At 42.1% G+C, this 16,069-nt stretch overlaps 1 protein-coding gene across 1 annotated transcript; it reads right to left on the bottom strand.

The window, feature by feature from the left end:
- Positions 1-8,904: 8,904 nt before the first annotated feature.
- On the bottom strand, positions 8,905-15,550 carry ube2s (ubiquitin-conjugating enzyme E2S). Its single transcript, XM_080748996.1, has 4 exons — positions 15,394-15,550; positions 13,549-13,696; positions 12,477-12,667; positions 8,905-10,681 (listed from the first exon to the last, which is right to left on the bottom strand). The coding sequence occupies exons 1-4, from the start codon at positions 15,394-15,396 to the stop codon at positions 10,328-10,330; spliced, it is 696 nt and encodes a 231-aa protein (XP_080605122.1). The 5' UTR covers positions 15,397-15,550; the 3' UTR covers positions 8,905-10,327.
- Positions 15,551-16,069: the final 519 nt, after the last annotated feature.

Raw genomic sequence — 16,069 nt, 5'->3', positions numbered from 1 at the left:
CAGGGAGTGTAGGCACGGCTGGGGATGGAGGGCGATGGGGGGGTTGGGGGGGTGGGGGGTAAGACGGAGGAGCTGAGAGTGCTGATAGCGCTGCTTGTTTCAGTCATGCATCTCTCTAACCTTCTGAGAGGAACGGTTCAGAGGAGCGGAACAATAGAACGTTCAAAAGCAGCAGCTCTGCTGGCTCCTGACTATAACACTCCAATCTGCTGCTGCCTGTCGAACGCTCTCGCTCAATTCCCCGGTTTGTCGTCTTCACATTTTCCTACGGTGGTGCGGTTCAGAAGTGGATTCTGTTGGCTTTGAGTGGCAGGCAGCAAACCTACTGAAACACAAATGACAGATTTAATTAATTAGAGAAGAAAGAGGTCTTCAAGAAACACTCTCTCATTCCTTTTCGTCGTTGTTGGGGGAAAACCTTGTATGTTCAAAACAATTCGTTTTGTATTTATCATTTTAAAAATGATTTGTACTAGTGAAAACAGCCGATCTACAAGCACACAACGCCTCGCACCACGAGGCGTTGTGTGCTTGTAGATCTGTTGTTTTCACTACGTTTGTGCGACGGCCTTGTATGATGAAGCAGGGCTTTGCTTTAAGAAAGAACGTACAAATTTGAAACTTGGAGATACAAGGTTTCCACCCGACAACGACGTTTTACTACATCCACAGTCTTTGAAACTCCATTAGAATTTCTACCCACATCTAAGTGCATGCACAGTTTGCACACCTTGTACAAAGCAGTTGTGTTCGTGTGAATCTCTGTATGTGTGTGTGTGTGTGTGTGTGTGTGTGTGTGTGTGTGTGTGTGTGTGTGTGTGTGTGTGTGTGTGTGTGTGTGTGTGTGTGTGTGTGTGTGTGTGTGCGTGTGTGTCTGTGCGTGTGTGCATGTGGGAATTGATTGTTGGTGTGCTCTTACACCTTTTTACAAGAACAGAAGCTCCTGAAAAGCTGACCAGAGAAGGGGAGGGGGATAAATGCAGGGTAGGGATTTAAATGAGCCAAGAGATTGTGGTGAGCGAGAAGAGCCAGAGGTATAGATGCGGAGACGACCGTGAGTGGGAGGGCAATGTGTGGGTGGCAGAGAATCAAGTACATTTCTCCCAGCACTTACCCACAATGCAACACAGCACATCACACACAGGGGCGTCACAACAAATTATGGGCCCTGGGTACAAGGATTCACTGCGGGCCACCCATGAATGTTAACTATTGAAAAACAGAAGCTCCGAGCTTGTATATCTGCTATTTTTGAAAAATCGTGAAAATGTGTGCAAGAAACCTATGTCAAGGACCCCCAAGATGATATGTATTTGGCCACGGACCCCGATCTCAAAATATTTAGTTCCAGGGACCCCCAGAAGCAAAATTTGAGTTAGAAATGTTCGCTTAAAAAATACATATATTCAAAGATTTTCACACATTTTCACAACTTTTCAAAAATAGCAGATCTACAAGCTTGCAGCCGCGCTGTGAGCTTGTATATCTGCTATTTTTCAATAGATAAAGTTATTAGGGCCCCTCCACCTTGGGCCCTAGTACTCAGTCCCACTTTCCTACCCCTTGTGACGCCCCTGATCACACATCACACACACACACTCACAACACAACGGCGGCAGTGCCAAAGCACACACAGACCCACAAACACACGCTTGAACAACACATCTCAGAATACACTGACAGTCAGCGAGAGAAAAGGAACAGCATTGACCTGAGATTGTACTGAACACATTTACAGGTGAAATAGTTGAAGAAAGGGGTAAAAATGTACTGTTCTAAAAGGCAGTGTAGGTGTATGTATGTGTCTGCATTAGCCGTTTCAAACCCCTCTCTCTGTAGTCTCTGCCTCACTCCCTTATACACTCCTCTCTCTCTCTCTCCCTCAAGCATGATTTTATATACCTCCTCCTGAGAATAGACGATCTATAAGGCCACAAGACACGTCGCATCTGCGACACGTTGTTAGCGTGTAGATCTGCTATTTTCCGTATGAGACACCGCCGTACGGCAGAGCATGAATCAGGCATCACTCTGCCTTTCTCTGTCTCTTTCTCAGATTGCGTGTGTGGGTTGAGGCCGCTAACTCTCTTGGAAATAGCAGCACTGCAGCTCTGAAGCTGTGTGTGGAATGAAAAGACAGGGAGTCGGCATCCAATCTGCACCCATTAGGTCGGAGAGGATGTCACCGGTGAGTATATACAGTAGTCCATGGGCCATAGGGGATGTCACTCTCCGAAAGGTGGCAAAGGTTACTATGCATCTTTGAAAAGCTCTGTATCTGTAGATTATATTTTGGCATGATAACCCTTTCTGAGGCACAGCTAAATTGGTGTTATCAGCCACAAGAGTTGGTGTCCTATTAATTTTACTATAAAGGAATAAAAATGCAAAACAGATGCTTGCAATGGATTCAGAATCATGAAAAAACCCTAGTTTGACCCCTCATATGCTACTTAAAGCAGATTTTTTTTTTCTGTGTAGTAAAGTTGATAGGACACTAACTCTAGCGGCTGATAACACCAATTTAACTGTGTCTCAGAAAGCGTTATCATACCAAAATATAATCTACAGATATAGAGCTTTTCAAAAAATGCATAGTAACCTTTGCCACCTTTCGGAGATCGACATCTCGTATGGCCCATGGACTAATAGGGTCACTTGAAATACGGAATAGTCCATTATTTGGCAGCTAAAAGACGTGTCAGTTATTAAGACACAATTCAATTTCAATTCAATGGTGCTTTATTGGCACGAGAAAACATACATTTACATTGCCAAAGCAAGTGTCAAAAGACACCATCGGTAGCTTATTTTGAGACACAATTGGTTCCTTATCTTTGGAAATAAGGGATGTCCCTTATTTTGAACACTTCTGTGCTTTTAGTACCACCACCCCCCATGGGTTCTCATACATACACCACACATCCATCAGGGTTATATTGGGACCAGCATTTGCAGTCCCAAGAGTCCACACAAGTCTGCCTGGTGCCACTTTACATAACCACAGTTACAGACTTGTATAATAAAATACATAATATAATAATAAAATAATAACATGAAGGTTCAGTCAAAGAATTATACAATCATGGCCCCAAGGAATCCTGACTGAATATCTTTGTTCATTGTATAGGTCTGCATAATAATGCATTCATAAAGAAAGTGGAGGAATGTTATCAACATTGTGCTGTTCTGCTGAATCAATGCAGTTAAGTGGGGGCAGTGCCTATTTCCATGCAATGTAGTACTATGCAAAGATGTGTGTGTGTGTGTGTGTGTGTGTGTGTGTGTGTGTGTGTGTGTGTGTGTGTGTGTGTGTGTGTGTGTGTGTGTGTGTGTGTGTGTGTGTGTGTGTGCGCGCGCGCGCATGCGAGAGTGAGAGAGCAGAGAGAGAGACAGAATGAAATAGAAGCAAAGGTGAAGGGCAAGCCACTCATGATGTTGTTGCATTGCCACTGAAGGATCAACATGTGATTTCTAAACACAAATTCCATTCCTGTATTATTCCAATATAACAGCTCCATCATTGCTTCTGTGGATGGATGGGTAGCTGTGCAGAATGGTTTTGAGATAGAACAGGGGTCTTCAACATTTTCAGGCCAAGGACCCCTTAGCAGAGAGAGAGATGAAGCAGGGACCCCCTACATATTGTATGTGTGATGGAGATTCTCATCGATTTCATAGATAGATTCATAGACTTATTTGACACTTAACCACTTAGAAACATAAATCGTCGATACTTAGTAAACTTGACCATTCACTCTGTACTTGGTCTGTTCTTTTTTTTACCTCTACAACAAACCTATTTGCCAAAAAAATAGCAGATCTACAAGCTCTCCTCAGAGTATAGGGATGTGAGGGTTCAATTGTTCATTTAAAATAATTATCCCCATCACACAAGGATTTGGTGGCCCCCCTGCAGTAACTCTGAGGACCCCCTAAGGGTCCCGGACCCCCGGTTGAAGACCCTTGGGATAGAACCATTTCAACAGGTGTTTTGTTCAAAATAAGAAATGTGTCCACATTATCATCTTCGTGAACATACAGTGAGTGCACATTACATTCAAGCTATAGGCTGCAGAAAATGGATTTCAGCATCAGCATCAGCTATACAGGCCACAGGTTGCTATAGTGTGCTACCCCTATATGGCGTTTATTCTCCCTATTGTCAATTGTCAATAGCTTATACTGCAATGATAATCTAAATTGATGGAGATGTTTAGCCCTTCCAATAGTATTTGACAAAGAACAACCATAAGCATGCGGGTTATATGGACATGACTTGCATATCAGAAGCCTAAACTAAGAGTGCGTGGGTGTTCAGAGCCTCAGAAAGAGAGGGAGGGAGAGAGAGAGAGAGAGAGAGAGAGAGAGAGAGAGAGAGAGAGAGTGTGTGTGTGTGTGTGTGTGTGTGTGTGTGTGTGTGTGTGTGTGTGTGTGTGTGTGTGTGTGTGTGTTTAGTTCGGATAGCGGTCCTTTGCTTTTTCTAGCAGTTTAATTACAACAAGTGTAGGCTACTAGGACTAGGATTCCAATGTGAGATTTCATTTCATGAATGATGAACATGTCTATTCTTGCATAATTATGTGATTTTTCTATGGCGCAGCTTTCATACAAAATGTTTCGTTTGGTCGCCGGTATAGCGTGGCTATAATATCTACAGCTGATGTGCATTTCAAACTGATGCGAAACTCGTTCACACATGACAATAAAGTATAATAAAACTATATGCGTGTGATTAGTTTAAGGAATAAAATAGCCTACGTGTAGGCTATAGGAAATAATGTCATGCCTTACCTGTTAGTGCGTCGTTCTGGGGGCTTGATGCTGGAGTGATGCGCACTGTATCTCAATGCTTTTCAGATGACAGCCCCGCTATTGTCGCTCAGAGAAGAGACGATAAAAGGTGTAGCTCATATTTCAACGGACCTATAGGCTGTTAAACGCCCGTTTTTTTACAAGAATGCCGCAGACACAAATTGAACATGTTTTCTCAGGTATGAATTGGCGCTCCATGCGTATTATCCCCATTCACCACAGCCGAGCAGTTATAGATTATAGCAGTTATAGATTATAGCCTAGTCAATCACCAACGACACATTCTGCGGGTTTCCTACTTTTTTTTCTTTTTTACATGGCCATTCAAACACGTCGCTAGGTTTCCATTCCAGCATCCATGTGTTGCATATTCAACTCTCTTTTTTTTAGCCTGTCTCAGTGTAGTGTGGCCTGGAAAAAAAAATCAGGAATAATTCAAGAACAAGATACTAACACGCGACCTCGCGACGTCTAGGCTACCGCGTGTCATTTTTTCCTCCCAATTTAACTTTTATCCATGTTGTGCGAGCAGTTGTTGCTGAAGCTGAGCCTCCTTCATCATCATCACGTCCAGGAGGAGATGATGGGCTTTCCTACACCGCCGCACTGAACTGCGACTGGCCTCTCCAAGGTCCGCTCGCACAGAGAGCGCTGCTCTCATTGGTCAGCGAGCCCTGGTGCTGTGAGACTTTTTCACTGCAGACATTTTGACGGGTAAAACGCAGCTGAAGGTAATAATAACGTTAATTACGCGTGTGTTTTTTTTGTCCCCTCGCCCATTTACTGTATAGGCGTTCGTCAAAATGTCTTCTGTTCAAAGGTAGCCTAGGCTATATAGGCTATATGTGACCGTGGTGAACCTCATGCTGAACCAAAAATAAAGACCTAAACTGTCACCAAACCACCTTTTAATCGTCCAATCGTCCAAAGTACACCCAGGACTTGTGCAACCCAAGATATATAGTCTATGTATATTTCTGAACACTAACTTTTCGATATAAACATTTAATCCAAGTTATTTCCCTGCCTCTTGGTAAATAGACTTGTAGAATTGTACGAGTGTGGGGAGGGAGAGAGATGCTGAGGAAGAGAGAGACAGAGATGGTTGCCACAGCAACTGTGTCATTATGTTGGTGGCAATTATGAAAGCGATGGGAACGGGTGGGGGGGAGGTTTGGTGCAACAGCCAGGAATACTGGAGCATGAACCAAACTGTGAAATAGATCCACATTTGCTATTAACTTGATTTGTTGAAGTATAGCCTCTAGGCATATTCGACAAACAGCTATTTGAGGAATTGGCTGGCCTACTTAATAACCAGTGCAAGCTAATCTTTCCAGTGAAAAGATGACTTCTAAAGTAATAAATAAAATCAACCAACGAACTCGTTTCCTACAGAGGATAGCCCCGATGGTCAATTTTAACACACTGAAGACCATAGCTGGTGCAATAATCCAGCCCCTCTTTGACTACGGAGTCCACGTATGGTATCGTGACGCCCCACAAGCCCTGAAAACTAAACTCCAAACAGCCCAAAATAAACTAATTAGGGTCCTGCTTAGCCTTCCCTATCAGACTCACCTCACCGCTACTCACCAATTAAGAGTGGGGTGGCTCAGAGTAGATGACAGAGTACAGCAGCTTGCAATGGGCCTGGTGTACAAGATACACTACACCACTATGATACCCAAGTACCTGTCAAAATACTTTATAAACATTAAGGATGTCCATAATTACAACACCAGAGGCAGCGCCACAGATCACTTTCAACCCAGAGTCAAAACCAACAAAGGGTCAAACTCTTTTTTCTGCTATACCACCAAAATGTGGAAAGCCTTACCGAAGGCCATAAAGGAGTGTGGATCACTTGCATCCTTTAAAATTGCCCTGAAAAGCCACTTACAGGCAGCAGCCGTTCGCAACTGGTAATAATGAACCTAGCCCCAACCCTACCCTCACCTGCCCCTTCTTTGTATATACTGTTTGTTTAAGAATTACTGTCTTTGTTTTGTTTTTCTTTACATATCTACTGCATAGTACTGTGTTCTATCTGTCTGTCATTCAATGTTATATGAGATACTTAAATGGTTTCCAGTGGAAATAAGCTTAGTCTTTTCATGGATCTCCTTTTAGTAGACCTTGTACCAGTGAACTGTACCGTCATGAAACTGTACCTTTTCCTATGCAAACTTCTAATAAAGTCTTCAATCAATCAATCAATCAATCAATCAATCAATCAATCAATCAATCAAAAAAGTGCAACAATGAAGAAAGTTGTGCACGCACAAGAGATGAACGATGCACTTTTGACTGTGTCTATCTTTCCTATATATTCATGTAGGTTTTGTTATGTAATAAATGGATGCTCTGGTTAAATTGTAACCCAACTGGTGAAGGGAGGGAGGTGACATTTCTTATACCTAATGACCAGGGGTTTCTTGGGCCTGAAAGAATAGACAGATGGAGCTAGAGGTATGAGTAGCCTATAATAGCCTGGTTCTCAGAAATGTAGCTCCTGCCTGGTCATGCTACATTAATAGGATGCTTATACATTACAGGCCACCCACCTGATTAACAATGTAATTCTTGTGTTCCCCTCGAGTTGTCCCTTCAATTGTATTTGTAATTTAGTCTTCAACTGTAAAAATGAGTTGGTGATTTGGTGATGGATGATTTGAAATGTAAATGGACTGCATTTATACACCGGTCTCAGAAGAACTTCACAATGTTCACTTTCACACGCAGTGGAAATCACGCATGCAAGCAAACAAATAAAATGTATATACATATATTGCAAATGTTTGGATATAAATAAAAACCTGCATTCCAATTACACCTGACTCTATTATGTTCACATGACAAAGTTGAACGGACAGCAAGGTTTCTGTATTTAAGCAGAATAGATTACTATTCAAGTGTTCTCTAGAGCAGTGTAGTTCTCAAACAATATACTGATTTCTGAAGCCAAGTACCTCCTTCCCCTGACTGCAGCATTTTGCTTATCAAAAGCTCATCAAAAGCCCATGCAGTTCCAATGCCAATATGTTCAAAAATAAAACGGCATAATGGCAATTTTGGCAAATAAACATTGTTTTCTATTCAATAACAGTTCTACTAGTCAAGTTATTGATGTAATTTGGTTTTACAATTTACAGATGAACAGGTTCATTACCCATAACAGTAAAATAGTACATAATTATTCCCATTTCCCCTGCAGTACCCCCACGTACCCCTAGGGGTGTTACCCATTTGAGAAACACTGCTCTAGAGGGGCCTGATAATTACCTGTGTGACAGGTTGCTATTTCTACACAGGTGGGTGGGTGGCTGGCATGTATGACTGCAGTAGACCAGACGGTCCTTTCATTAAAGCAAGGCAAGTGACATTCTACTGGGTTTGTTAGCTGTGGGAGAACTGCAGCATGGGAGTACACTATGAACTGAGAATCAAACATCAGAGGTCAGATACGCAAGAATCACATTTACATACCAGTACTGTGCCTTCAATCAAATCTTTTAAACCAACTCTTATCTCTGGCACCCCAATAGACACAGTAAAATCTTCAATGTTAAGGGATAGTTAACCCCCAAATGACTTCATGGAGGTGTTTTTGTCGCATTGCAAAGACAATAATTTGAGGACTCTTCGTGTCTCCATAGGGAACAAAGCAGGCTCTTTGTGGGCCACCACCACTGCTGGTCATCAAATTATTGTCTTAGGAATGTGACAAAAAACAAATTGAAGCCTCTAAAATGTGGGTCCATTTGTACATTCTTTGGGTTATAGACCCTCAAAAGTCCACTTGGTTTCTATCAGTCATTTAGCTGGGGACAATTAGTCATTTTGTCAAGCCAATAAATATATATAGGACACAATTTATGTATAATGCTAGCCGGGGGAGAAAAAAAATCAAGGCAAATCATTTGGCATTTATCTTCCAATATTTCCTTTATTAATTTAAATAACTTAGAATGGACACAAAAATACCCATCCGCCCATCTGCACCATGACATGAGTTTCAGAGGCGCCTTTTCCATCCAGGTGAAAGACAGCGCTTGAGTGTGTTTCCTTGGGAAATGTAGGCCCCAATATGCATTTACAACGAAAACGGAAAACCCACCTCAGAAACCATGCCAGAACAAGTGCCATTAGGTGTGGGGAGATAAACTTCTATCAAATATGCAGAGGTCTTCCTATGGAGATATTCTCTGTTCTGTGGCAGCCACAAAGCTGGTAGGAGAACTGGGCATTTTTTGGACCGGGGACATACCACTTTGGAGGGAAGCAGAGAAACGTGTAAACTACTCAACGTAGCTTTGACAGATAATTTGAGACATGGTTTACTCCTTATAAAGGATGCACAATCTCGCAGCCTACCCTGTTCCCCTACAGCCACTCAATCTAGAATCTTCAATTACACACACACCGAAAACAGCTGAATATAGACGTGTCAATTTAAAACCACTTTTGAAAATACTGGACAATGACAGACAATTTTATAAAAATGAAAAAGAAAAAAATAATAAAGGGAAGAAAGAAAATAATCCAGGTAGGTTATGTCGCACCCGAAAGGTGGACAAGAGACGTTTTACACTCCACTGCCGTGGCTTTCCATACCCTATCCTTCAGTCAGTCGACAGTCATATGAAAACCTATTTAAAAAGATCCCTTGTGTGCCTTGAGATGATTCTCATCTCTCGCACTCCAATGAAACAGTTCAGTTGCATAATCCTACGATAAAAACTTTAGCTCCTAGCATTATTCCCTTGCTGCTAAACTTGCAAAACCTGATTTTCAGTCGAGGCAACTTGAACCCAAAACAAGATATATATTATGGCTAAGTGTGGATTTCCCACCGTGGTCAAAGCTGAGCAGTACACAGTACCATCCCAGAAACACGAGGCTGTGTTGTCGATAAAAGTTTTGACATTAAAGGGTGACTTATATCTTGTTGTGCGCCAGTGTTGTACATTGAAAATGGCAGATATACAGTAGACGCTCTCAATGCCTCGCGACGCTTTGTGAGCTTGTAGAGCTGCCATTTTCAGATGCGAGACACGGCACGCAACGTAGTATAACTCAGGCTTAAGCCAACAGCTTAGTGGAGACAGTAATGCAGTTATGTCTCTGATTAATGGAAGGAGACAATGGACACTTTTGTTTAGGGTAGAGATGCCAAAAACCAGCTATAACTCATAATAACAGGGAAGGACATCAAATATGCACTGGTGGTAGTGTCATTTGTATGTTGGGGGAAAACAAACTCATTAAAAAAAAAGGAACATATCTTTGATCGTGACTTGAGGTGTGGCAACAATTGAGTGCCAAATGGGATAGCTTAAACTGGTGATGAAAAGGGGGGGGGCAACGATGCAATGAGTACAAAAATGGAGCCTGGAGGGGATAGAAAGAGTCAGAAAAAGGGACCAAAAACATTGTGAACACACTTCAATATTTATATTTACACACGCTCATACACACTCGCGCACGCACTGAGAATTGAGTTGAGGTATTAGAGTCGCCTCAATGCCCGCTTTTTATCTGTTTTCTTTTTCCCCACTACATTACTATTACTACTATTGCTGGTGGTGCTGGCTGCGTTCGCTCCGTTACCCAGAGCTGCCACAGGGGCCCCACCAGGTCCCGCTGCCCTCTTGGTAGGATCGCCCGCATGCTTCTTGGGCTGTGGGCCGTCATTAGGGTCCTGGGGGGCCCCAGACGTTCCGCCGTGCCCTCCCATGGCATGGATCTCAGTCAAGAGACGAGCGCGGGAGGCGTATTCAGCATAGTCCTCTAGTAGCAATCGTCCTGCCTCCTCGTTCAAAGCGGACTCGGGGTTGGGGTGAATGAGGAGACACTTGATTGTCTGCAGGGGGGAAGAGACAAAAAGGTTAAGTTTAAAAGCTCAGTCAGTATTTGGTTAAGTATAAAACTTAGTAATATGTAATAAGTAAATGATAAATAAATGTGCTTTTTCAGCCATGATTAATATATGTACTGATGAGTGACAAATGAAAGAAAAACTAACAGGGTCTTCTGTGTGCCTTGGCATAGATTGGTCAAATCTCTGGTATGGGTCAAATCTCTGAACACCATTCCAATAGAAAATGTTTACTCATTTGACATTTTGATGGTAGTGGCGAGGAGCTCTGTAAGATGCCGGTCCAGAATCACCCACAGGTGGGGTAGAAATGTTTCATCATACGTACTATTACGTAGGATGGTTTGCAGTGACCCTGCCCTCTAAAGTGGACTCCAACGATGGCAGAATAATGCCCACCCCACCACCCAGCACAACAGAGCCGAGCCAGAACCTCACTTAAGGGGTCAGGCTTTCAGACCTGTACCTTTCTCTCACCCACTTGTGGAAAATATAATGAAGGATGACTCATGTGACAATTTTTTTCCCTACATCTCCATAGACCAATGTCTTTGGTTGGTTACACCACTGAACTCTCAAATGTATGCGTCTTTATAATGACGGGTTTATGCAACCCAACTATAACATCTCTCTGCACGTACTGTAGTTGTCAACAGACTGTTCTCGCTGACAGTGACAGACGTCACGTTTTTGCACTGACAATCTATTCCTACGTTTACTGATGTCTTTCTATAGGTCAAAATGCAGATGTCACTTTCATCATTAACTCTTTGAGTGCCAGCGCCCTCTAGGGGCCAAAGAATGCCAGCGCATCTCTCATAGGCGAGCGCTTTAGCTTCCAGGACTTCACCTTCCAGGACCTGACGTGCTCACGTTCATGCACGGCATGGAAATGTCCCGGATGAAGATGCTAACAGAATGGCTATTCCCATTTTGTCATCTAAAAGATCATTTTTGGGCGATTTCGCCGTAAATAAACCTCGCGCCGCTTTCCTAAAACACAAAAAAGAGATATAAGCCTTTAAAGATGCAGTCTTTCATTGGATTAGGCGGAGATTGGCGATTGCGTTCGCAAATTACGGCCGGCCGGGAGGTTGCTAGCTTTCGGCTAGTAGCTAGAAAAATCAGGCCAGGCTTCAGAAGGCCTCTTATCATTTTATTCATTTAATTAAATAAAGCCGAACTACTTCGGGATCGGCACACTCGTGTACTCATCGGAAGCGGCGCCGAACATCGGGTGAACATTGGGGAGCTCAAAAATGTATTTTAAACCATTTTTAATGGAATATATCGTCGGACAGAGTAGAACGGCTAGCTGGCTAGCGAGCCAGGACCACCCACGACTCTACAAGCAGCTCGGGGTAAGTGAATTAATAAAAAAAAGATTGTATTGGATTGAAATAAAGCCGAACTAGTTCGGGATCGGCACCAGATGAGTTAAGTACAATATCCATTTGAGTGCCCAAACAAACTGTGATCCAAAATCCAAATCATTTTTTTAATACATCCCACAGAGCATGATGAGATGTTAATTGGATCAAACAGGAAACCATTATGGCAGAATCTTCATTTGTTACGTTTCTCCATGGATTTATTCTGGGGTTTTTTTTCTCCCTTCAATTTGTCCCCTGTTCTGCACACACACGCACACACGCACACGCACACACACACACACACACACACACACACACACACACACACACACACACACACACACACACACACACACACACACACACACACACAGTTGAGGCCTGGGTCTCTGTGGAAACGATATTACCAGTAAGACATGTCGGATTCCGAGCTCTGCCTTCCAGTCCCTCTTCAGCACGTTGACGCAGATCTCTCCCTTGTGTCCCACGTTGGGGTGAAAAATCTTGGTCAAGAAATACCCCTTGGGTGGTACAGCAGGAAAGTCCTTCCCCAGGACCAGACGCATTCGGAAAATGCCACCAGCGAAAGGAGTTCCCTCTGTCAAAGCATAAACAATTCATGGCATCAACAGTATGTTCCGCTTTAGCCAACAGTGTTCTGTCGCGAACAAGGAGGCTTACACGGTGACTCCAACCCATCGTCACTATTTTGAGCTTAACAGTATATTATGTAGGTATTATGCATTTTCAAAAGTAGTAGATCTAATTTGAGATCTGCCATTTTTGCGTAACACTGTCTTACAACTATTGTACGAGTATACTGTAATTATAAACAGGGCATGAGTGTTTAAGGAGTATGTCGTACTGAGTTCATCCCACAGCTATGCCAGGGGCATCAGATGGGAAATTCAGGTCAGACAGTCTTTCAATGCATCTTTAACAGCTTGATTTTGAAAGTACATTTGGCTGTATTCTCTGCCACAAGGTGCCTCACTGTTAAACCAGAAGAAACTGTTCATGTGTCTGTGTCAATGCACATGCTGGCCATGTTTTATACCACCTTTTTTTGCACAGCATCATGTCTCATGCACGGTTGACCCCATTTTAATAGCTTGTTACATTAAGGCTTTTGACCACTAATGATTTATTTATTTATTTTTTGTGAAGAAATTCATAATGCATCAAAATAGGTACGGTATATCTAAAAATAAATATTGCTCACTAACTGGGAAACTAAGGGTCTTGGGAAATACGGGGGACCAATAATAATTATTTTCTAGTAAGCAAGTCAGCGGACAGATAACACTTATGTAGCTCTGTATATTACAAGTTGATGTCTGCAGACATACACACTTTCCACACTACACAACACTAGTAGTATGATACTTTCACTTCTGCCCGCACACACTTTTAATTAAGCACATTGGTGTTGTCTTATAGGCAATAGGTGACAAGCAAAATAACATCTACAATGCTTACCCGGTCCCTCAATGGCTGTGTGTAGCTCAGTGATGTCTTCTTCACTGGGGTATATCTTGATGCCCTCAGGCGGGTCTGCTGCTAGGGCTGACACCTCTTTGTACACCAAGCGCAGGACCTGAGGGGGCAAGTTCTCCACATTGGAGTTCTGGAGGAAAATAAAGAGAAAGAATGGATTTAGTCAGTCGTATTGTCACATTATGGCCCCACCTGAAGTCTTCAGATTTTTTACAGGTTAATTTAATACAGTTAACTTGTTGTTAATTTATACCAACAACACAAACCAAATCTACTGATATTTTAGTTCGATATAGACTTCTTTGGTTCCTCTACTACACCTTTAGGAAATAGAAATACAAGCCTGAGGGTAGCATAAAGGCCTATTCCCACTGGGCCAGATAACAGAAATCTCTTTCTCCAGATATTTTTCCATTCAAGTGGATGGTAGATACAGATGAAAAGAAATATGTCACAGATATTTTTTATCTGTGACAGATATATATTTTTTTATCTGTATCTACCATCCACTTGAATGGAAAAATATCTGGAGAAAGAGATTTTTTGTATCTGTTATCTGGCCCAGTGGGAATGGGCCTTTACTTTTGAAGTAAGTTATGTTGATACTCTCAACTATGGAACATAAACTTTCAATGTATTAACAAGTTAAAAAAAGAAAAAAGCTAATAATAATACATTTTGACAACATGGGGAGCCTTAGTTATTTGGAATCAAACTAAAGGAAAGCTTTAAATTCACAATTTTAATAACTGTCCAAAAATAAATGTAACTGTGTTTCCTTTCCTTATTGAGGGAGAAGCAAGTCTAGCATAAGAAAAGAAAGCATAGACTTTGCAAGACAAACCCCACAATCAATCCTCCAGTTCTAGGCAACACAGAAGGGGGTGACTTTTTTCTTATTTCCACACGACTCCAATGTATTTTAATGACAGTTCAATGTTGAAAATGAGTGGTGCTCCCCTTTAAGTTGTTGCACTAACAGAATTTGAACGGATGTTTTAAGACCCAACTAATACTGGTTAGACAAACTCTGGTCTGTGTGACCAGGCAGATTTAAACTTGGCATCAGCCTTGTGCATGAGAAAACATTTTTTTGGTAGTCGTTTTTTAACCCGATACTGTGGAATGGAAACCTAAACCCTAAATTCAACTCCATATTATAATTCCTGCCAGTGACCAGTCGCAATTACAGCGAGCTATTGCTAGACAGACAGTAAGAATCAGAAATATGTCCATTTGCAATTCTGAGCGTTACATACGTAACTACTAAATCTAACCGTAAAGGTCTATTTTGTCACATAGTAAAGAAGATTGTTGTAGTGTATAAGCCTTTTCCAGGCCAGTTTAGGGCCAACAACACTAGCTCTGTGGCTAGCGTCAATTAACGTCAGCTAGCCGATTCCAAGACTAACGTTACGACACCGTAATTGATTGCATATAACAATATAACAGATAGTCGTGGTGAGACGCTGGCTATTAAATATCTCCATCTCCTTTCACACACTTTGTTATCAACCATCACAACATCAAAGATTCATTCAACATCCCAGATAATAGACAGACCCCCCGATTAACCACAGCTAACGGTACCAACGGCTAGGCTAATTATACATCGTCGCTCAAAGACTTCTAGACAATGAATTAAACAAAGTCCACGGGGAAAGGTGTCGACGCGAGCCACGTCAACACCTGTTCCTGTTACACATGCGTTATTTGTGTCGATTCACCGCATTAATTCAACAATAATTAGCCCCACATCGTCAGAACAGGATAGCAGCCAGGCTAGCAACGTTATCCGTCACCTGAGAACACCTAACGTACACTTACCATGTCTTCTGCCGGTATGAACGTGTGTGTCTGTGTGTTGTCTGTTTGGTCTTTCTTGATATCGAAGTGAATGTTATGTTTATTGAGGTTTTTAATACACTTAATAAACTATTTTCCGTTGTGAATGTAGCGAAGCTGAAGCTAGCAGCTGCTATCCCTTTCTTCTCTCCGTTGACTTGACACAGGAACAAAAATAAGATCCTCGATTTAACCCAGAGGCCGAGGACCAATCGGAGTCTCGGCAATACGAAACGTCACGACGAGTGAACCAATTGGAGGGGAGGATTCTCCGTCTTCGCGTAGATGACAGATTCGCCGGCCAATCACGGTGGGAGATGTGAGCGATGCTGCCCAGCCATTGGTGCGTTTGAATAACTCACGTCCACCTATTATACAAATTATATATATAATATAATATAATTCAAAACAAAACAAAACCAAATACAGGTTTTATTTTGTTGAACATTAATTTATCCTTTTATAATCAATTACTATAAAAAAAGAAGAAAGTACAAGCATTATTTGGCAACATCAGCCAATCCAAACGATGTGTAAATATATATATGTGAATGAATACACTCTTTACAGAGCAGCAGTGATTTTTAAAGGGCCCCGGCCCCACATATGACAGCTGGATGGGAACCTGTCACTCCTCTTCAGTTCTTCTGTCAATCCT

The sequence above is a fragment of the Nannobrachium achirus genome, assembly GCF_963921795.1.
Source record: "Nannobrachium achirus genome assembly, chromosome: 2".
Classification (NCBI taxonomy): Eukaryota; Metazoa; Chordata; class Actinopteri; order Myctophiformes; family Myctophidae; genus Nannobrachium; species Nannobrachium achirus.
The sequence above is the reverse complement of the archived record's forward strand: the minus strand, read 5'-3'. Positions and strand labels throughout refer to the sequence as shown.